The 22761-nt window shown below is 40.8% G+C and overlaps 1 protein-coding gene across 2 annotated transcripts in view; it reads right to left on the minus strand.

The window, feature by feature from the left end:
* The window catches only part of DDX10 (DEAD-box helicase 10), a 375483-nt gene that overhangs the window by 321231 nt on the left and 31491 nt on the right, over positions 1–22761 (minus strand). For both annotated transcript variants that reach the window (XM_050927904.1, XM_050927896.1), the window contains exons 10-11: positions 6987–7088; positions 5081–5168 (exon numbers count right to left, since the gene is read on the minus strand). In XM_050927904.1, the coding sequence (XP_050783861.1) occupies positions 5081–5168; positions 6987–7088 (190 nt within the window). The remainder of the gene's footprint in view (positions 1–5080; positions 5169–6986; positions 7089–22761) is intronic.

The following is a 22761-nucleotide window of genomic DNA, read 5'->3' on the forward strand; positions in this document are numbered from 1 at the left end:
AGACAAGTGACAAAAAGGGTGGGAGAGAAGTGTCATCCCCATTTTACCAGATGAGGCACAGAAAGATTTAAGTGACTTCCCCAAGCTATTACATGAAACATGTAGCAAGGCCATAAATTGAACTCAGATCTGATTTCGGTGCCTTAAGCACAAACCCATCAACCCTTTGAAGGATATGTTTTCAACACACAAACTGCTGTCACCATTTTAAAATTAAAAGTGATTCCTCTTAGGTTTTGAAGCCCATCTGCACTCACATTGAACAGCCAAAAGGGGAAAAAATATGTCAGCCTGAACTTTTAATTAGCTGGTCCCGCTGTTTTAGCAGGAACGAGTGGATAATACTGGCTGACATTTCCACTTTTTTGGTATTGCTTTCAGTCATAAAAATATTATTGGATTAATTCAAAGTTTGCACCATTATGGAGGATTAATACCACATGTCAATGCTGGATTATATTACTATTTCTATTATAGTAGCACCTACCCTCCCCAAATCAGGATTGGGGTTCTACTGCACCAAAATAAAATTAGCCACAATTTTGATTTAGTGGTATCTTTCTCACATTGTAGTTTTCAATACACAAAATACACATACACAACTATGTGCTTTTTTATTTGTCTGCTACAGCAAAAATTGGAGCAATAAAACTTGACTGAATATGAAGTATACTATTATAACTTCATGCCAGTCCTTCCAAGAAGTGAGGAGGAAGTGACGGATATATACCAGTTCAACATTTAAGCCTTCCCTATCAAACTAGAGGAAGCAGTGAATGTATCTGCCTCATTTTCCTTCAAGAATCATTAACTCACCCCTCTTGGGAGGAGCCCTTATGTACCACTCTCCAAAATTAACCTTCCATTTTCAACAGGAAGCTGCAGAGCTGGTGTGATTTTTGAAAATTCCATTCCTTGCATAAACAGATGGTTAAGGGTTAATGCCTCTTACCTGTAAAGGGTTAAAAAGTTCACCTAGCCTAGCTAACACCTGACCAGAGGGACCAATGGGGGAACAAGATGTTTCAAAAGGAAGGAGGGAAGTTTTTCCTTTGTTTAGAGTTTCAGTTTCAGCTGGAGTGAAAAAGATCAAGGAACCAGCCTCTTATCAGAGTAGCAAGTTTTAGAAAGGGATAAATAGGTTTATGTTTATTTTCTTTGTAACCTGTCTTGGTACCATTAAGGAATTATCAGAATTGGGTATTTGGGTAGTTTTTTTGTGTAACTAAATTTGTGCCCAGGGGAACATCTTCTGTGTTTGAAATCTGTTGTCTGTGAGAGTAGCTGGTATGCTAATCTCTCCCAGAGGGTTTTCTTTTACCTTTCTTTTCTTTAATTAAAAGCCTTTTTTCTTAATACTTGATTGATTTTTCCTTGTTTTTAGATCCAAAGGGATTGGATCTGAACTCACCAGGGATTGGTGGGGGGAAAGGAGGGGGGATGGTTAATTTCTCCTTGTTTTAAAGATCCAAGGGATTGGATCTAGACTCACCAGGGAATTGGTGAAGGATTCTCTCCAGGCTACCCAGGGAGAGGAAGGTTTTGGGGGAACAGGGAGTGATCCAGACACTGAAATTCTGGATGGTGGCAGGGATACCAGATCTAAGCTAGTAATTAAGCTTAGAAGTGTCCATGCAGGTCCTCACATCTGTACCCTAAAGTTCAGAGTGGGGAAGGAACCTTGACAAGGAAACTGCAGAGCTGGTGTGATTTCTGAAAATTCCGTTCCTTGCCCTTCATGCCCACTCATCTCCTTCCAAATGAACCATCAACTCTTCCAGCTTGGAGGCCATGACCATCACTAATACTATGAATACTATGAGTACGCACACCAAACTGACACCCACCCACTTAACTCCCCCCTCCCCACCTGCATGATTCATTCTGGCACACAGGCAGATAATTTAATTGTTGCAAGTTTCAACAATCTGCCTGATCAAAAAAACAGACAGGCCGGACAGACCTGTAACACATGCCCTTGATAAAATCAGCATTCTGGGTATGATTCTGAGGTTAAGATCAGCTGTGATACAGTCACTGCTTTAAAGAGCAGGAACAACTAGGCTCGTACACATATTCATCTGTGTAAAGAATGTGTGTATGTGTATGGGGTCAGTATACAAAATTCTTAACTTATGAAAAAAGATGTAAGTTAAGAATTTTGAATATGTGTATGGGGTCAGTATACATCTATAAGAGAGTATACTTTGATTTTACATTTGTATTAAACACTATTATAAAAAACTAATAGAAATTGGATTTTAAGAGTAGCTTTAACATTAGATTCACCAGCCTGAAAGAAAAACCCTTGCTTGACCTTAGTCCACTGCTATTCAGAAATGTTAATACTGTTTCAACTCACCTCATTTAAATTTATCACCCTTTTTAAAACAAAAAACAAAAAAAACCACACATCCTAAAGAGCCAATGCAGAAGCAGCAATTGAAAGGAAAATGGTTTATTAGTTTTGTCAACCTAAGCCAAAGAACATTCTTTTGTTACTGTTCTCATCCCTTTCTAGCCAGCTGTTCCATCATGTCCTATGTAAATTTATCTAACCATAAAACAGAGTTACAGTTGCAGATGGTCATGATATGCCACCAGGTATTTTGGTCTAAAGAATGCTTTGTCAAGGAGGAAACAAGGGGAAACTTGCACTGCCATTCTCATGTTACAACTGAATGTCTTAGGATTTCAGTCCAGAGCCATCAATCTGGCACCTTTCATAAATAAAATTACTTTTAAAAATAAACATTCAATAGTCAGCAATGGTAATTTTAACTAACTAAGGGCCTGACCTCATTGTTCGTACTCAAGCAAAACTCCCACTAACATCCATCGACTGGACAGGGCAGAGAGAGATAGATCAGAGGAGGAAGAGAGAAACCTGAAGAGCACAGACTGGGACCAAAACAAAGAGCCGGAGTGGGGGAGAAACAGGATTGGTACAGGGACACACAAGAGGGAACAGAGCAGAAGGGGTCAGGCTTGGAATGGAGGGAGGGTTACGAGTCTGTGCCCACTAGAGGACATTCCCTTCCCCAGCCCAGAATCAAACTCAAGATTCCTGAGTATCACCATTCCTCTGATGTACACAAATACCTTTGAAACCCATTGACAAAGTGTCTCATCCCCCTCTAATAGCTTGTACATAGAGGATTACAACCTACTACTACTATGAATTACTCTGTCAGCTCAAGTGGCAGAAGTCTGCACGGTGTAATTGAAGTTCCACCCTGCTGATGATCTAAAGGAGGTGTCAATATGATGTCACATGATGGAATTCATTTTGTTTTGTTTTGTGGTGGCAGGGCCAGAATCCAATTCCCCAGGAAAGCATTCAACTGCCTCTGCCATGACACCATACTTTCTCTTCCTGTAGTCCCCTGCCTTATTCATCACACACCTTCCAACTTCTGCAACAAATGAGGCAGGAGTCCTGCAGACAGCAGCCTCCTTCACTACACAACCTGATTCACCCCCACAGTATGTCCATTCTAGGGAAAAAAATAATATGTGATCATGAAATAAAAGACTATCATAATTCATACATACAAGGGGGCAAAATTAAGGTTGCATGGGCACTCTTAATTCTGGCATTTCCCAACTTTGAGTTCTTGACTTTGCAATCTTAACAACATTTAACAAGTTTGGGGTTTGTTTGCTTGTTTGTTTTTGGTGTGCATGTGTAACATAAAGCAAGACAGAGGTTTTAGGGGGTTCTATGCTCCATCAGAGTTTCTGAGGGAGTGGATGGAGGGGGGCAATTAGGATGTGGGGTAAGTAGAAAGGTGGTAAGAGAAATTACTCCCTCCAACAGCTCTATCCTGACTGTTAGGCTTCTGTCCCAATCCTTGCCTATATATCCAAATTAATACTTTTTCCCCAACTCACTCAGAACTCACTTCGAGCTGCGGAGTCGGCGCTCAAGGCAAGGGCAGCGCAAGGAGACCCTCTCCCCAGGGGTTGCAGGAACATGCCAGCCGCTTCCGAGAGCAACGTGGAGCAAGGGTGGGCAAGGAAGCATGACTTAGCCCCACTGAGCTGCTGGCGGTGGTCTGGAGCCCCGGGCCCTTTAGAATCACTCAGGCCCTGGGGCAATTGCCCCACCACCACCAGGTCTGGCTGCAGCCCAGAAATTCCCAGAGCCACAGCCCAGAAATCCCATCTGAGCATGGTTGAAGTGCACGGTCCTACCCAGAATGAAGTGCAGGAAGCCAGGTCTGTCTCCTAAGGAATTCAATGGTCCTAAGGGAGACCTAGATTCAACTCCCAATTCCATCACAAACAATCTGTGCAACCCTGGGCAAGTCACAGTCTCTCTGTGTCTCAGTTCCCTACCTGTAAAATGGTAGTGATAATATTTCTCTGCCTCAGAGAGAAGAGAGGATAAGTACATAAAAACTGCAAGATGCCCAGATGTTATCGTGATAGGGGTCCCTTAAATACTTAAGATAGATGGACTAAAGGGGTCAAAGGCACAGTCCTCCTTACAGCCATGACATATGGATTTTCCATCACTGAAGGGATGGATTACCCTGTACATCCAGGAGGTGCGACAATGAAAACCTTGATTAAAAATGTGGGCATTTGAGGTATAAAGTTACTTAAATGTTTTTCAAAATTATACTGATTTGAAGACTAAGTTTCCTGGGCAAATTATTTAAGCTCAGCAGTCATATTTGCCAGTTTCAGCAAGGTCTTTTTTTTTTTTTTTTTAAACTTTGATAACCAATTAGTATTTTTAACATGCTCTATATCAGCTCCCGAAAGAAAAGCCATAGCAGAAAGAACTAGAAATATGTCTGTGGTCCTTCAATCAAAAGAATTGTCAGCTAATTAAAGAAGAATGTATGTAATCCATCTCCACTGTGGAAAAGAGGATGACAAAGAGAAGATTAAGACACTTGTCACAACTCCTAAAACAAGAACATCATTTTCCAGTGATATCTAATTTTTTAGATTTAAAAATGATCATATTTAGCAGTTCCAAGTACATTTGCCTTAGCAACAGTTGGCAAGGCGGTTATTGTAACAGTACTTCTATTTAACAAACAGGGCTGTGTTATAGACAACTTACCCTTTGAGCCCCCTCCTTTAACTCTTTATCTTGAGCTAAAAAACTCTGCATCTTTTTTTGGATATCTACAAGCTTTTCAGGGTTGATTCTAATGAAAAAAAAAAAAGGGAAAATTATTTTACCTTTAGAAAATGTATTAAGAAACTCGTATTAAGTTCCCAGGAGTACTTTTTCATTCCATCTGTATTACATTAAAATGCATAACGCTATTGCTACTGTGAACAAGGTTTCACTAAAATCATGAAGACCAATCTCCTTAAATGAATAATGCAGACAAGGCAAACAGAAATTCGGACCCTTGATCCAGAGAACAGACTGTTGAGAGAGAAAAGGGTTGGTTTTTTTTAAAAGGTAAAGCCAAAGTTAATATTAAAATACTCCTTCAGTTTATAAAAAGTAGATAATGAACTCAGAACCAGAGAAGGAAATGTAATATATTGTACTAATATTTCATTCCAAGATAGCACCCTTCACGAGAAGAATTCACAGCATTTTTCAAAGCTTAAATAAGACCCAATATGAGAGGTACCAGTAAAGTTTTTCTCTATTACAGTGGTCGGCAACCTTTCAGAAGTGGTGTGCCAAGTCTTCATTTATTCACTCTAATTTAAGGTTTTGCGTGCAAGTAATACATTTTAATGTTTTTAGAAGGTCTCTTTCTAGAAGTCTATAATATATAACTAAACTACTGTCATATATAAAGTAAATAAGGTTTTTAAAATGTTTAAAAAGCTTCATTTAAAATTAAATTAATATGCTGAGCCCCCCGGACTGATGGCCAGGACCCAGGCAGTGAGTATGCCACTGAAAATCAGCTTGCATGCCACCTTTGACATGCGTGCCATAGGTTGCCTACCCCTGCTCTATTATATCCATTTTATAGATGGGCAAAACTAAAGAATATTGAGATTATGTAACATAAAAGTATCCCAAGATCTGGACTTAATGAGATACACCACAACTGCTTCGTTACAGCAGTCTCCATTATACCTAGTGAAGAGTGTGTCAGCCACCTAACGAACTGCTTTACTTTTCTGTTTTCATTCAAGCTATTAATAGTTTGATCATTTAGTCTTTGCATTACTTTTCCATCTACGTCTATTATCCACTTCCTAGTCCCAGGCATCTGTACCTCCCAGGCTTCTGAATAGCACAGTTACATATGCTTCAAGTAGTAGGGGAAAACAGTCTTTTGACAAACTTCACTATTTCACTCAAGAGATTCTAGATCCAGATGGCATTACTGTACGCCATCTGTTTATGCAGTACTGTACAATAAATTATAGGCCCTGCTCTGAGGACCTTGCTATCAAGAATCAGACACTCTCCATATAGTGATTAAGTCTGTCTGGGCAACAAAGCTTTAATAAAAATCCTGTCCAAGAAGTTATATATACTAACCTCTTCTCTGGTAAAGTATTGTTGCAATCAGTAATTGTGCTTTTCTTATGAGAATAAAGATCATATTAATTTACAAGGACTTCTGAGCTTTATTGAGTCACCATTTTAAGTTCCACGCTTTGTCAGAACTGGGTAGCAGAACGCTGCAGTGAAGCCAAAAGCTATTTCCAGATTATACATACACCAGCTCACTGTAGTTTTAGATAAAGGCTGCATAGCTGGGTGGTAAGCTCCAAGCAGGCATAAATACTAATTTGGTTTGTACATGTAAAGGTATAAAACAGATGTTGTTATAAGGAAAATGAGGAAAATTTATGTTGGTGCACTGAATCAATCACAGAAATCAAATTAAAAACATGGAACATGCAAGCTCTTTTTTTTAATCCCACTGCAAGCAAAACATGCAGTTTAATGGTATCTTAATAAAGCAAGACTGTCACAGAATCATCATATACTACTTCTGTCAAAGAGGACTAAAATCGCTCACTAGGCTTTGGTAACTTACTTGATTTTATTGACAGGTACTTTTCTCTGCGACAGCTGGTGAACCATGCCTCTTTCTTCAGAGGGAAGCAGTACTAACAAAGCTTCACCACCTTCTTTGTACCTGATGAAAAGAAGGAAAGGAAAAGCAAGGATCTTTGATTAAAGGGTTTTTAAAAAAAAAATTCAAAAGGAATCGCATGTAGCAAGTTTAACAAACTTTGATCCTCACAACATCCCAAAGTAGCAGGCAATTATCCTCATTCTGCAATGGGAAAACATGGGCAGACAGGAGACATGATTTGCCAACATCGCAGATGGAGTTAATGGTAAAACTAGGGACAGAACCCATGGGAGCCTGGCTTCCAGACACAGATTCATGTCATTAGGCCATACCTCTCTGCACATGAAGGATTTCTGTGGTTATCAGACGTACAGTGTTATAGGACCCAGTTATCTGTTTCAGCTTTTAGTCACTGGTCATTCATAACATTAATTCGCAACTGCTTGAAAGGCCTGAAGGACTGGAAACCTACTACAGTCTCCATGTGGAAGATGTGCTGAATTTACCAGGTGTCGCCCATGTGTAGACTGTTGCCTGTTTTTTATATATATTTTCTCTGTACTACTTTTGTCCTAAGTAAAAGTACTGTGCTTTGTGAACGATGGCTGGTCACTGGTAAACACTGTCAAAGCCCCTTGGAGACAGCAGAATTGTGGGCCCTGGACTAAAGTCAGACCTGCTGGGAATTAGCACAGTGAGTTGCAAGGGAACTGCAAGAAACCCAAATCTCTGGTCTGAAGAGAAAAGGATGCAGGCCCCAGCCCACAGAGAGTTGATGATGAAGGCTTGAGACTTAAAAGGGGAGTCCTTGAAGGGGCAGAGATGCAGTTAATCCTGGAGTTGTGACACATGATCATGACGGGAACGCACTTGTGTGCTCCAAATGTATCTCATTCTTACTGAAAGAGACTAGTAGGTGGAAAAGGATTAACACCCCTTGCTCTAGCTTGTTTCCAAATAGGAGTTTTAATTTGCTCTCTCAAAAAAAGACTATTTAGACAATTCATCAAGGCATAATTGAAAGAAAAGCCTGAAAAAGTAATGAACTGAAAGATATTAGATGCCAAACAATAAAAGCAGAGACTGATTGTCAGTACAAAAACTGGGTCTAGGACTCTCTCTTTAGTATATTTAATAGGTGTTTGGGATGCAGTCAATTTGGTAATTACCCAGCTTTATGTTTGGCAGAAAGCTCAGAACTCCTACACTTCATTCTTAATGTCTCCTACTTGTTGGCTTCCTCCTTGGAGTAAGCCTATGTTGCTTCCTATCTTATAGCTAATTAGAGGGATGGGAGTAGATGGAGAAAGAAATAACTATCACTGTAGTAAATAAATAGTGTGCTTACAAATCCCACTAAAAGAGATATAGTGATCAACTAGCACCTGTATTTTCCAAATCTACCTTCACTGAAACAAACATTAAATATATTTAATTCAACTAAGACAAACAAGTTTAGCAACTGAGCACAGTAGCTACAGTGCAACAAGGGTGCAGATTACTGGGGAAATCCCTGTACAAGATTCCCCATTAGATACACATCAGTCCAATTAGATTGTCACAGGCTGGCTGGTTATTTAAGGCAAGCCAGGCTCAGCCTTGTCTGCCACCTGCCAGCTAGCCCCTGGCAGATGCTGATCTGGCAACTTAAGATAGTGACCTCAGCCATGAGAGGATCAGGAAAAGACCACTTAAACAAAGCTCATCTCAGAGTGAGGAGACCCCAGAGCCAGGGCCGCTGAGAGTGGGTTCGAGCCCCGGTGAAAAAAATTTTGGGGCTCCCCAGCAAAGGAGGACTAGCTAAACAGGGCCGACGAAGCCAGGCCCCAGTAATTTGGACCGGCTTCTCCCCCCAGTCAGCCCTGCCCAGAGAGAGGAGCCAGAGGAGTTCTCTCTCTGGGAAGGACCTGAAAAAGCCAGACTGGAAAAGACCCACAGGGAGCAGGGTAGGCTCATGTGGAGGAAGAGCTGAAACAGGCCCAACAAGCAGCAATGTCTGGGGAAGGGAAGCAGTGTAAGAAGCAGGGGAGGAACGCCGCAGGAGCAGGTTAGGCTCCTGTGTGGGAAGCCCTGAGGTAAGGCCTACAGGGATGAACAAGATGCTCAAGGAAGCCTGCCAGGAGGAAGTAACATAGAAGGTATGGAGAGCTTCAGTGTAGCCCAAGAGGGGCAGAAGAATTGTTTGTTTGGACTCTTAACTGGACTTTTTGTTATCCCAGAAGGGGGCTGAACTTTCATGTGAGATGGCTGGAGGGCCAGGCCCTGGAAGATGCAGAGTTAAGCCATCGCAGAGCCAAGGAAGTGGCCACTAGATAGCTCCAGAGAAAAGGACCCCTTGCAACACCACCTCTAGGCACAAAGGGCCACTATGGTGGTAAGAACAACCCATTACAGATTTATTTCAGAAATGTATTGAACTGGGACAGAATCCCAAGAATGCTAGTAAATAGGGTGCAGTAAGGGGAGGCACTGAGATATAAACCTTGGCATCAGAGGCCCAATATGAGGCTTAAGGCCTGAACTAAAGTAATGGTCAAGACTTTGCTAACGTAAAGCACAGTTAAGCCGTGAGCCAGAGGCAGGCCCTGCTCACAGAAGCTGGCAAGAAAAGGGCTGATGCTGCAAAAAGAGACATACCTAAAAGGTACTGGACACCAGATATCAGAATATTCGCATACTTGTACACTCCACACAGATAACAAGGAACAGGCTGACCCATCCCAATGACAGGGCCAAAATGGTAATATGATGGATAGAGTTGTTTTGTTCGAATCAATATGTACAAGGTGAGAGGTGGCACCTTACTATGTAGAGGGGTTGTACCTTGCTACGTAGAAGGGTTGCACCTCAATACGTCTGGAGTGATATGTAACTTGTTTGTACCTGTGTATAAGAATGCATCCCTGGGGCAGTGTCTTTGTCCAGCCGAGGGGGCAGTGGAAAGTCACGCCACTGACTGAGCTGAGTCCATTGCCACGGGGCACATACTCGTAGTATGTACTGTAGAGTAAAATCTAGAGGGAACTATCACTGTGCTTCGTTTGACAATAAACCTGGCCGAAGTGCCTTCGTACCTTACTAGACTCTGCGGTTATTGGGGGTTCTCTAGGGATCTGCTGTGTCAGCTATCTTCAAAGAGCTGGGGCAGCACACAGAGGGAACACACGTACGCAGCCGAGTGATATCAACACTGAACAGAGCAGAGCACCACGCCGGTAGCATCTGACAACATAGGGGCCAACAAGGAAAAATAGTGCGTGATAGCCAAATAAGATGGAAAACAAAGCCATTGTGTGAAGCAGCACTAGAGGAGTGGAGCTACTCACAGTGATGTCTTTAAGTAATTAGCTCCCGTAAGCCAACAAGTAAATTGCTGCCACCAGCAGCAGCCCATTTATTCCTGTCCTTTTCAAAATTTTACTTTATTATAATATTTCTCAACTGACGTGTATCAACACATTTATCACCTATGTAACATGTTATCACCTGTCCTGTGTTTTCTTCTTTATTCCTCTTTGCCTTATTTTTCTTCTCCTTCTATACTGGAGTATTTCTTCATCTATAGTTGAGTAGCTGATTTGCCCTCTATTTTTTCTATACTGTGCACTAGTTTTCCCTCTACCTCTAGCTCACTCTTACCACTTCTGTTCCTACATCTATGCCTCCTTTCCCCTTCATCATCTTCATATATACTTTTCTTCCTCTCTCCCATCAATTCCTCATTCCTCCTCTCACTCCATCACATTCTCTACTGGGTCTCTCCTCAAACATATTCACCCTTCTCTATGAATTCTTTTCCCAGTATCTCTCCCTTTCAAAGACCCCTCTCCTCAGATTCATTCTCTGCTATACCTTGGCCCCCTATTCTCCAAGGAGCCCAAAAGAGGATGATAAATTAAGGAAAAGAGATATATGGGGTGAGGGGACTCCTAAGAAAAAGGGAGTATGTGATCTGATTGTCTTTCCAGTGAAAAAATGTATAGGAAAAGAAGACTGGAACATGAAAAGGTGATATGTGGGATTCTCAGTTATGAGGACTCCAACAACGGTGAAAGAGGGAGTCCAATGTTGGCTAGAGAATGGAGGTGGGGTGAGTAGAACTGGTTGAGCCAGCCTCTGGAATGAAGCTTTGTGGGCTCAGGCCAATAGCCATGAAGCATCAGGCAGTAAAGCCGATGGTGAAAGAAAAGCAGTCAGTGAGAGGAAGAGAGGCAGTTGGTACATAAATATATTGTGGAGTGGGCCCCATTCAATTCTAATCTAGAAGCGCCTCTGGTAGTTGAGAATCTTGTTGTTTTCATCCAGATATATGACTGGTTTAGAGTAAAAAAGACAGTGGTGATAGAGTGAATAAAGAGAACTCAAGGAAAACTTTTACTAAGATAGCATTTAATTTGCAGCCAAGTGGATATGAATGGACATCCTCAGACTCACTAAAAGAGCATCACATGAAAAATCATTAATGAATCTTGAGACGGGATGTGGAGGGGCCCACATTTCTCAGAAGAAAGCACATACAGTATTTCATTTAGTAAAAGCTGCATCCCAAAATAGTTTACAAACTTTAATACCCAAAAGCAAACACTGTTATAAGCAACACAAGTAGCAATGACTATAGTTAAGGTTGGCCAACGCTTTCCACTATAACACGCTGAGTTCAGTTGCTTATAATTTTGTCAACCTTGATTTGCTTGTACAGATTTTCTATGCTGGGTATCTCCCTCAGGCTGAAAATTTGGGGAAAGTTTCAGAAAAAATGGATCAGAATGAGATGTGGGCAAAATAGGTTGTTTTGCCCATTTTAAATTCTTACAACAGGCTCACTGAGATGCTCTGGAGTACAGCCTAAGGTTTCAAGTGGCAGCTCTTTGTAAGGGACGGGCCATTTGCCATTCCTGTGAAAATTCATCCAAACTTAGACCCTCTGGAAATGTGTTTGCACATGCTCAGTAGAGATTTAGAGTTTGGCAGCTAAGTTATCAGAAGATTCAACCTGTAGTGCATATAATCCAGCCAAGAACTGTAGGGGCTAAGGATTTTCCATGCAAATACTCCAAGCAGCCGCAGGATGCTGCAGCATTGGGTACAGGAACTGAACTGGGAGACATTCTGGTGCTCTGAATGCACCCAAGCAGGAGGAGGTAGAACCAGCCAGACTGGAATGCAGAAGGGTGAGGAACAGAAGGTGGTGGAAAGGGACTGGCAGCTGAGGTAGCGGAGGAGGCCACTGGAGTAGAAGGAGTAGCAAACAAGATGTCCCAGGAAACTATAGGCTAGTTAGTCTCACACTGATCCCAGACAAAAATCACAGAAAGATCAACTTGGGACTTAAAGGATAGTAGCATAATTAATGCCAACCAGCATGCTTATGGAAAACTGATCTTGTCAGACAAGCTTGATATCCTTTTTTGTTGTGATTACAAGTTAGATTTGACAAAAGTAACTGTTGGAGTAATATATTTAGATTTCTGCAACGCATCTGACTTCATCCCAATTTGCTTTCAGATAACAAAATTAGCACTAGGCAAAATCAATGCAGACAGACCATATCAAATTAATCAAAATTTGTTAACTGATAGATCTCAAAACAGTTTGCAAATTAGGAACACCCAACGGTTGGCATTTCTAGAGGGGTTCTGGAATTTGTTCTTGGCTCAAGACTTATTCAATATCTGTATCAATGATCTGGAAGAAAAATGAAAAATCATTTCTGGTAAAGGTTGCGGATGGCAAAATGATGGGGGCAGGTCATTTATACAGACTCACCAAAATTGCTTGGTAAAGTGGGACCATTTGAACAACAAGCATTTTAACAGACAAATACAAGGTCATACATCTATGAACAAAGAATGTAGGTCACTCTTACAAGATAACAGGCTGTATGGATTCTGAAAAGGACATGGTTAATTTCAAAGTCATGGCTCAAGATCAGCTATTTATCCACCAACTGAACATGCACTCCCAATGCAACGTTCTAGCTAAGAGGGAGAACATGCTCCTTGGCTGTATAATCAAGTAGGAGCAGCACTGGTGAGAACATTACTAGAAAACTGTGTCCAGTTCCCCCATGCTGACTTCAAAATATGTATAACAAAAATTGGAAAGGACACAGAAAAAGAGCTATATGAATTATTTCATATCGGGAAAATGTGTTTTATAGTGACAGACTACAATCTAGTAAATTTATCCAAGAGAAGGTTAAAAGGGGAGTTGATCACAGTCTACAAGTACCTATATGGGGAAGAGATTTCTGATTGTAGATGGCTCTTTAATCTAGTGGACAAAGATATAAGGAAGTTGCACTAACTACCTTAATTCTGGCATTTCCTAACTTTTGAGTTCTTGACTTTGCAAGAGTAACGTTTTAATGCAGTTTTTTGTGTATAATAATGTTTAAGCTACAAATAACAGCAGCACCAAACATGCTGTATAGTGAATAAGTTGCCTTTCCAGAAACTAGAAATATACAGAAGATGAAAAGCACACTCTGTGGAAATTTTATTAAAAACAAGTGTTAAAACTTGGTCTCCATACATTATGATTATTTCAAAGTTTAAATTAAATCTTATAGAGCCTTCATGCAGGAGAATAGTATTAAAAGCTAAGAAAAGAATCACATTAAGTTAGGCAAAGAATATGAAGGTCTTCAAGTGAAATTTCCTTTTTGTTTGTTTGTGGTTTGTTTATTTCCTATTACCAGGAAGAAAAGCAATATTAAAAATACTTCTTAGCATGGGGGACTTGAGACATTCAAAGGGATTGAAAGAGATCTGATGACTATTGCTAGGTTCTAATTATTCACTTAAGCAATTCCCCTGCTTCGTTACACCTATTTAAGTTTAAGTACACACAAAATATTTCTATTGGCCTTTGAAAAGCCTGGATGGACTGTCTTATATTGCAAGCTGGCATTAAACTAGCCCAAAAACTGTGAAATAACTGAAAAACAGACAGGCAGGCACTGCTGCTGTGCCTCCTCATTGCAAAAACATGAAAACAAGAGTCAAAGGTTTGGGTAAACTGAAAAATAAATGATTTGAAACACCATCTGGAAGATTTTGCATCTGTTTAGATTTTTCATGGTGGTTTAGCTGCTGAGAAGACAAGCCAACAGTAAAGGAGCTTTATTTAGACAAATATAGACTTGCTTCTCAAGAAGAGATTAGCTATTTTCTCCTCAAACAACAACAAACATGTTAATGGAAGACTACTGGTCTGCACCAATCACTAGGCTTAAAAGGTCCCCTGCAAATTCAAAAATGGAGCTTGTGCTTTTTTTGTTTTTTTTATGATGTATAAAGGTGGCCTGAAAGTTTCTCCTTCAGGAAAAGTTTTTTCTGCTTGTTTATTCTAGACCTTAGAAGACACTGGAAAACAGCTAACTGCTGAAATGACCTCTCAAGAGATTAAAAATTGTCCCAATTGAGAAAAGAACGGGTATTTGGTCAGTGTTTAAAACTCTGTTTTCCCATTAATGCCTATTTAACTCCAACACTTAATCAACACTTGGGGGGAGTGGAAGGAGAACTTATCTGTAGATCTTCAGCTACTGGTACAAACAATCCCAATATCTATCCTTCTGAAGTTCTCCAGCAAAGCCAGAGGAAAGCATTCCTGACATTAAGGTAGATAAATAAGAAAATAAAAATACATCATGAAGCAGTAAAAAAAAGTCAACCTCAATTTTTAAAAAGCCTCCCCCAGGTCACCACTAGTACTTCTCTAAAGATAAGAAATAGCATCCTCTTCTGAAGAGGGGGGAATAGCTCAGTGGTTTGAGTATTGGCCTGCTAAACCCAGGGTTGTGAGTTCAATCCTTGAGGGGGTCACTTAGGGAGCTAGGGCAAAAATCAGTACTTGGTCCTGCTAGCAAAGACAGGGGGCTGGACTCAATGACCTTTCAGGGTCCCTTCCAGTTCTATGAGATAGGTATGTCTCCATATATTTATGTAGTCTGCTACTTCCAGTCTGTACACCCTTACCAAAGCCAAACAGTTGTTTTGGATCACCAGACCAAATATTAGTGTTCTACCAATGGAGGTATTTGTTCAGCAACACAGCTGCTTTGTACATAGAATTTTCAACTAAAACCTAGGTCATTCTTAATAAATAAAATCAATTTACTTGATCTGTGTACCAACTGGTAAATAATTTCAAAAAATGATGTAAACACATGCATCATCTGCAGAGCCCAGGGTAGGTCTCACTTTAGTTTTGTGATTTTGATTGTTTCTTTGTACACAACAAGATACTATTAACCTTTATTTTAAAAAAAGGAATTGCTTCTGGCTGCAGCAAGTCTTCAAAAACCAGATCTATGTAACTTTTGTATATATTTGTCTTAGTTACTCATTCTGGATGAGATGAGTCTGCGTGTCTGAATACCTACTCGTCATCAACCGAGTCTCAAAACTAACAGCCAGAGAAGCAAGGTGACAGAGAACTTCACTAATTCTGTACTGTTCTATGATCACTGGAAACATGAAAGAGGTAGAAAGAAGCTGCCTCTGAACAGGGGGCAGAAGGGAATGGCTGAGTCAGGAAGGTCTCATATTGGCTACTGTTTTTTTGTTTTATTTTTAATTGAGAGAGAGTGAGAGTTTGGTGTTCATGAAAGAGGATGTCCTCTATGCACCAAAAGAAGCTTGTCGAGAAGCAGTTCTATTTTCCTACACCATGAGCCTGAGGAACCACACCTCTGAGTGAGAGAGGATAATTATTGCCCATGGTACACTAAGTCTTTAACTTTTCTGCTATGACCATCAAGGGATGGCAGTTAGTGCCAAATGTAGAGCCACTGTCTGTGATAGGAACCCCTGTTCACTGAGAACTGGACTGAGATCAAACTCCTGTCACCAGATAGTAATACCATGATCAATACCAGCCTGAGCTAGAGTTGTACCGGTAACTAGAGGTAAAAGTTTTATATATCTCTTACTGCCGCAAGCCGTACACTACCACTTCCTATTCTTAAAGCTCACCTATCGCTACAACTACCACTATTGCCAGCCGAAGCATAGAATCATGACTTAATCATCTAGCTGTGTTCTAGCCATATTTTGAAACCATTCTACAGCCCTGCTCAGCCCATCACTGTAGCATGGTTCAGTTACATAGTTTATAAAAGAATTCTAGTTTTCCTCTGCAGCTAGGGACACTCATAGGTTTAAACTAGTGTAAATGGTGGATTTTCTGTAACTGGAAGTTTTTAAATCATGATGTGAGGACTTCAGTAACTCATCCAGAGGTCAGAAGTCCATTACAGTGGATAGTGGAGTGGGTCGGTGAGGTTCTGTTGCCTACAATGGGCAGGCAGTCAAACTCGATCATGATGGTCCCTTCTGGCCTTAAAGCCTCCGAGTCTGTGTTTTAACCATGGTGATGAAATATGATTAGCAGTTAAAACAGATAAAAATAGAAGGGGAAGCTCACTGATTTTTGGTGGCTATTATCACAAGTATCAACATTCTGTGGTGATGAGGACATCAACTTGTAGCAATAAAGCACAGAAAGGGGAACAGAATTGTAAAGGTATCTAGTGTGGGTATACAGACCTTGTATAAAAAATGTAAATGGGTTCTATCTTGGGCTACGTCTAGACTACCCGCCGTATCGGCGGGTTAAAAATCGATTGCTCGGGGATCGATATATCGCGTCTCATCTAGATGTGATATCGATCCCCGAGCGCACTTATATCGATTCCGGAACTCCTCCAATCCCAACGGAGTTACAGAATCGACATGCGGAGCTGCGGACATCGGATCCCATGTGGTGAGGACGGGTGAGTAATCCGATCTTAGATATTCGACTTCAGCTACGTTATTCACGTAGCTGAAGTTGCTTATCTAAGATCGATTTCCCCCCGTAGTGTAGAACGGCCCTTGATGAGCTTTAAAATAAAACTTCACTCTATCAAGATTTAGATTTTAAAAGACAAGTTGTCTGAGCGATAGCCAAGTACCAAAATGGGAATGTTACTGCAATTGTTTGCAAGAAGAATAAGATCCTTGTCTGTTTTTACATTAGCAGTGGAGATGATAAAATATATCAATCTTCCTAGGAAACCTCACCATTCAGGTCAACAAGCCATCAGAGGGAAGGTAGACAGAAACTCTAGGACTGATCACCTTGGGTAGAGAAAATCATGACATCGTACAGGCCACTCCAGCCTTTGATTATCCCTGCACCTGAAGAAGGCCCACTAGTAAGAAGCACTGTGTCAGCAGAACAGCACTGCAGCTCCTTGTTACTCTGTGAGATCCCTATTTGGTATGGAGAAAAAAAAAATCTATTTAACGTTATCAAACCAAACGGAGTATGCTGCTTCAGAGATCTTGCCAAATTGGGACAGAGTAACGGATAAACCACAATTTCTGCAGTAAGAAAGTTGGTAGCAGTGCTGTATGATCACAGCAAGAAAGAAAAGGAGACCCGCAGAGACCTGAATTGCTTGTGCCTCAAACTAGCCATCAAAAAGGACAAGTCACAGGGCAAACTCCCAAGAGAATGACAAAACAGCATCTTGGCAAACAAAGATTTGGATGTCTTCGCACATAGGTAGACCAGTTATCTGATCAGCACTGCAACATGGATGGAAAAATGTGAATGATCAACTACTTCCCATATTCTTCAAAGGCCCAATGGCATCTGAGCTTGCACAAGACCTTCTCTCACCAGTTGAGATTGAGAAGATGAGGGGGCTTTTCCAATGGGTCTATACACCCTGCACATCAAGATATGGTCCACACATTTTTTGTTCCAACTCTAGTCCAATCTTGATAGTCTCCACATGATGCCCCCGTTTCTTTTCCTTTGTTGTTTGGTTCTTGTATCATTAACCGAAGGATTTTATTGGCAAACACTTGTCAAGCTGTAACTTTCTGGCAGAGGGCATGTATTTTTTATTTTTTTCAAGACCATATCACATCCTCTTCCCTCTCTTCCAGGTATAGAAGTACTTTTGTATATCAACATCTTTGTTATAAGAATCATCCAAACAGGTTTCCACTTCTGCCACTAGATCATAATCCCCCCTTCACCTAGTTATACAGTAAAGTCTTCTTTCTTATGAACAGGCACACTTTAGTGAGGAGAAAAAAATGGACAAGAGTATGCTACAGCTTACACCAACCTTATCAATAAATTGAATATAAAGGTCACTGGGTCCTCCAGCCTAGCTAGTAAGCAATCTATTTCCCACAGCAGTTGTGTCCATTCTACTGTACTGAAGCATATGCTTATTTATTCTTTATTATAGTTTTCCAGGGTGGCATTGTGTCAGTGGGTAATTATGACCATAGCCAAGTTTATATTTTAGTGTGTTAGAACATCATTAGAAAAATATTCTAATGGAAAACATAGTCCAAGTTGATGCAACTGCAGGACAAAGTCAGAACTGTAGCTAGGCTTCAGTATGTAATTGTAAAGAGATTTAAATAATATGAATTGTGAGTTAAATATGCAGTGGGGAGGGGCGTTTCTTGTGACCCTCGCTGGCAACTGTTTTGTTTTTGTTTTTTTTTAAGTTAGGACAATGAATCGAAGACTGCAATGTAATATGAGCTAAACACGACAGTAGATCAATAAAAGTACTTCAAACAGGATTTAACCTAATAAATAGTTAATTATGCAAGGAGCTGCCAGCTTGACAATTTGACTATGCAGGTTATTCAGATTCCCAAGAAACACATCCCATCTCTGGATTGAAGGCAACATTAATTTTTCACATTGGGAAAAAACACTTTCCTGAGTTATCCAAACCTTAAGTGTTTAGTCACACTTACTTGGGCAGAAAATGTTACAACAAGGAGGGGCTTAACTACACAGCTTCCCAGTGACCATTATCCAGAGGGATATATTTCCTGACTGCCTGAAACTATTATCCAATCATTTTTTCCTAAAAACAATTATGCTGTGAAGTATATCCAGCAGCTCCAAACTTTTTAATTAATGGGACTAAATTGATTACCATTATCATATTGTCTTGTCCAATAGAGAATGGACAGTGGAGATTTTGGATGATTTTTAACGTAAGATACATTTTCAGGATACAAGTGAGAGTGAACAAAACCAAGGCAGAATATATATAGTTATGTTAGTTTGATATACAGTACACACAAATATATCCACAAAAAGGATGTGTTGGCTTTCTCCAGAGCCATCGACATCAACACCAAATCTCTCTGAGATGTATCCAAAACCCATGAGGCCAACAGAAAGACTCCCAATGACTTCATGGGGCACGGGATCAGGTCCCATATAAGTATTTTACATTATGTGCACATGCCTCACGAGGCTCCAGACTTACTCTTGCAACTATTAGAATCCCTACAGAATGAGTTATTCTACTCTGTCCTCCATTTCACATTTAATGCCTTAAAAACAACTCTTGGTGCAGAAAAGCCAGACTTAGGTGAGGGTTTTACAGGCTTTTTTGGTAAAGGAGGTAGGGGAGAAGTGAATTTATTTAAACTCAGCTAGTAGAAATAGTGTGCTAAGCACTAAACACAGAAATGTGTCCATGCACTGAATAAACTGGAAAACATAAAGCAGTCTTTTTTCCCCACTATTTTTGAAAATGAAATCAAAGTTCCTGTAAAACAGTCCTTTTCTTACCATCCTACTTATCAGTTAAGTAACCTTTGTATGGGATTTCTTTTACTCACATGTCCTCTACATGCCACACAATGTGTAAAGTTACAGTTTTTGAAAGAAAAACACATACAGTAAAACTTCAAAAATGAAAATTAGCTTCTGCTGTCCCCTAGTGGCATTGCATTTTGTTTCACAAAGGTGATCAAAAGATTTTCTCAAATCAAATCTAGGTTCCATGGACATACATGGCATATATGAAAAGAAATTACAAGCCAGAGGGGTTACATTTCATGAAGAATGCTTCCACAAATATTTCATACAGTATTTTCTTAGACTGTTTGAACTAAAACCCACAGGAAACACAGGACTCTTCAGATCATAAAATCCATATATTTCTCATGAAAAGCCTTTTGTCATATTATAAAGGATATTTTCACAGTATTTTTCATTTTAAAAATCACTTATTGATTTGTCCAGACTTTAAAGGCATATCTACAAAATGCAACGAGCCAAAACATCTTCTAGTAACATTAGACACAAAGAGGCGCACCCCATCCACTGAAATAATAAAACTTTCAAGTTAATCAGACAGGAAAAAAAACAGATATACCAATCTCACTATAAAGTAAAAGCATTCTTTCATATCTCCTGATTTTTTTTTAGTTGTGGAAAGTTGTTTTATTTTACTATGGCTCAAAGATTCTACAAGTTTTTTCTTCTTGACTTAAATACATTTATTTTTCTATAACAAAATAATTTGGATTTCAAAAGTAAAAAGTTCTCTGACAGTTTTAATTACAGCTGACACACAGGTTCCTAATTAGCTGAGATATTTAATTTAGCTTTCATTCCTTGCAATTATGCACTCTCATGGCCCATGAAACTTTCTAATGATCTCTAATCTCATTAATGATTACTATTAAACTGCAGTTTAATTTTTATTAAGTTTCTAGAGACAACGTAGGCTTCTCACATATTAACACCATCCTCTGAATACAGCCAAAGTCTACTACTCAGTTAGAGTTGGTTTAAAAACAAAAAAAAAAAAAAAAAAAAAGTGTTTTTACAAATCAGTCTTATTTGAAATTCAAATTGCACAGCGTGTATCTGAAGTTAAAGCATGTCCACAATTTTCTACATTTTTTTCCCCACCTTATTCCCAATATGTATGTTTCTCTAATCTGTTATTTCTGGCTCAGTAAACATATCTTTTATAGGAGCCATGAGAAAAAAAGGTTACCTCCCTTCTCGTAACTGTTGTTCTTTGAGATGTGTTGTTCATGTCCATTCCAAGTAGGTATGCATGCGCCGCATGTACAGTTAGAAGATTTTTCCCCTAGAAGAACCGTTCCATCAGGTCAGCTATGGAGCCCCCTGGAGTCATGCCTTCATGGGGGTGTATACAGGTAAGGTTATGTTTATGTCACGGAGGTCATGGAAGTCACGGAATCCTTGACTTCCAGAAAACTTGGTGACATTCTCAGCTTCAGCCCAAGGGGCTGCGGAACTGGAGTTGGCAGCCAGCAGGGCCCTGGCAGGGTTTCGGCAACAGCAGCGACAGGCAACAGGGGGCCCTCTGCAAGGTTCCAGCAACAGATGATAGACTACTGAGAGGGCTCTCCTCAGGGTTCCATCGATGGGTGACAGCCTCACACGGGGGGAGGTGGATGCCTTGGGCAAACAGCTGGGGGTGTCCTATTTTCTCTCTGGGAAATATGGTCACCCTGCAGCTTCCAGCTGCCATGAGCGAAGTGGGAAATTCCACAGCTCCCAGCCACCATGGTGGCAGTGGAAACCATGGAGCCACAGCAGCAAAAGTCACTCAGGTCACAGCTTCCATGAATTTTTGTTTATTGCCCACGACCTGTCCGTGACTTTTACTAAAAGTAACCATGACAAAAACTTAGCCTTTTATATAGGTCCCTGCCAACCCACTGTCTCTTCAGTTCCTTTGTGTGGAAACTCCGACAGAGGGGAAGGCGGGTGGGTCTTGGAACGGACATGCGCAACACATCTCGAAAAACAAGTTACAAAAAGGCAGGAGGAGACCCAGCTTGTCAAAGGTGGATCTTATCATACTGACATGTTTCTCTGCTTGGCCTTGGAGCGGCCCCTGACCAATCAGTTGTCAAGGTACGGGAAGACTTGTACCTGCCTTTTCTCAGGAAGGAAGCTACGATTGCCATGCACCTGGTAAAAACTCGAGAGGGTGCTGACAAGCTAAAAGGGAGGACCATAAACTCGTAATGGTTATGGTTCACTATGAACCTGAGAAAGCGTCTGTGGGCTGGAATTATAGATATGTGGAAGTACGCACACTTTATGTCGAGGGCAGCGTATCAGTCTCCCGGATCCAGGAATGGGATGATGGCAGCCAAAGAGACCACGCGGAACCTCAGCTTCTTCAAGAATCTGTTGAAGCCTCGCAGGTCGAGGATGGGTCTGAGACCCCTTTGGCTTTGGGGATTAGTAAATATTGGGAGTAGAATCCCTTGCCACCTAGCTCCTGAGGAACCTCCTCCACTGCTCCCGTGGTGAGGAGCAATTGAATCTCCGCATAAGGAGCAGAATTGGAGAGAATATCGCACTTCTACAGTGCGAAGGACCTAGAGATCTTAGATTATCTGGGTACAAGTACAATAGATGTGGGACAAACTTTAGAAAACAGTGTGACGGATCCAGTGAGTGGACTGGTGCATTGTCCCCAGGCATGCCTTCAAAAGGCTTGCTTAGAGCTTGAGGACTGCCTGGCTGATCCCTGGCCCTAATTGGGTGGTGTATGAAGAAGCTTACATCTACCATTCCTGCTTCGCTTCCTGGAGAAGTCCTGCCTGGGCTAGGGAGGGTAGAAAGACAGAGGGGTTTGGGGCTTAAAATGTTTCCACTGGGTGGCAAGGGTGTGCAGTTTTCAAGTTGCCTGCAAATCCTTTAGGCTATGGAGCTTGGAATTTGTCTGCTCCAAAAACAACTTCATGACTTGCTGTCAAAGGGCAAATCATGAACTGTTTGTTGGACCTCTGGGGGAAGGCCTGACACCTGGAGCCATGAGCTCCTCCTCATGGCTATGGTGGAGGACATGGTTTGCATGGCCAAGTCTGCCACGTTCAGTGAGGCCTGTAAATAAGTCACCACCACTGCC

This window comes from Gopherus flavomarginatus, chromosome 1, assembly GCF_025201925.1.
Source record: "Gopherus flavomarginatus isolate rGopFla2 chromosome 1, rGopFla2.mat.asm, whole genome shotgun sequence".
Lineage (NCBI taxonomy): Eukaryota > Metazoa > Chordata > Testudines > Testudinidae > Gopherus > Gopherus flavomarginatus.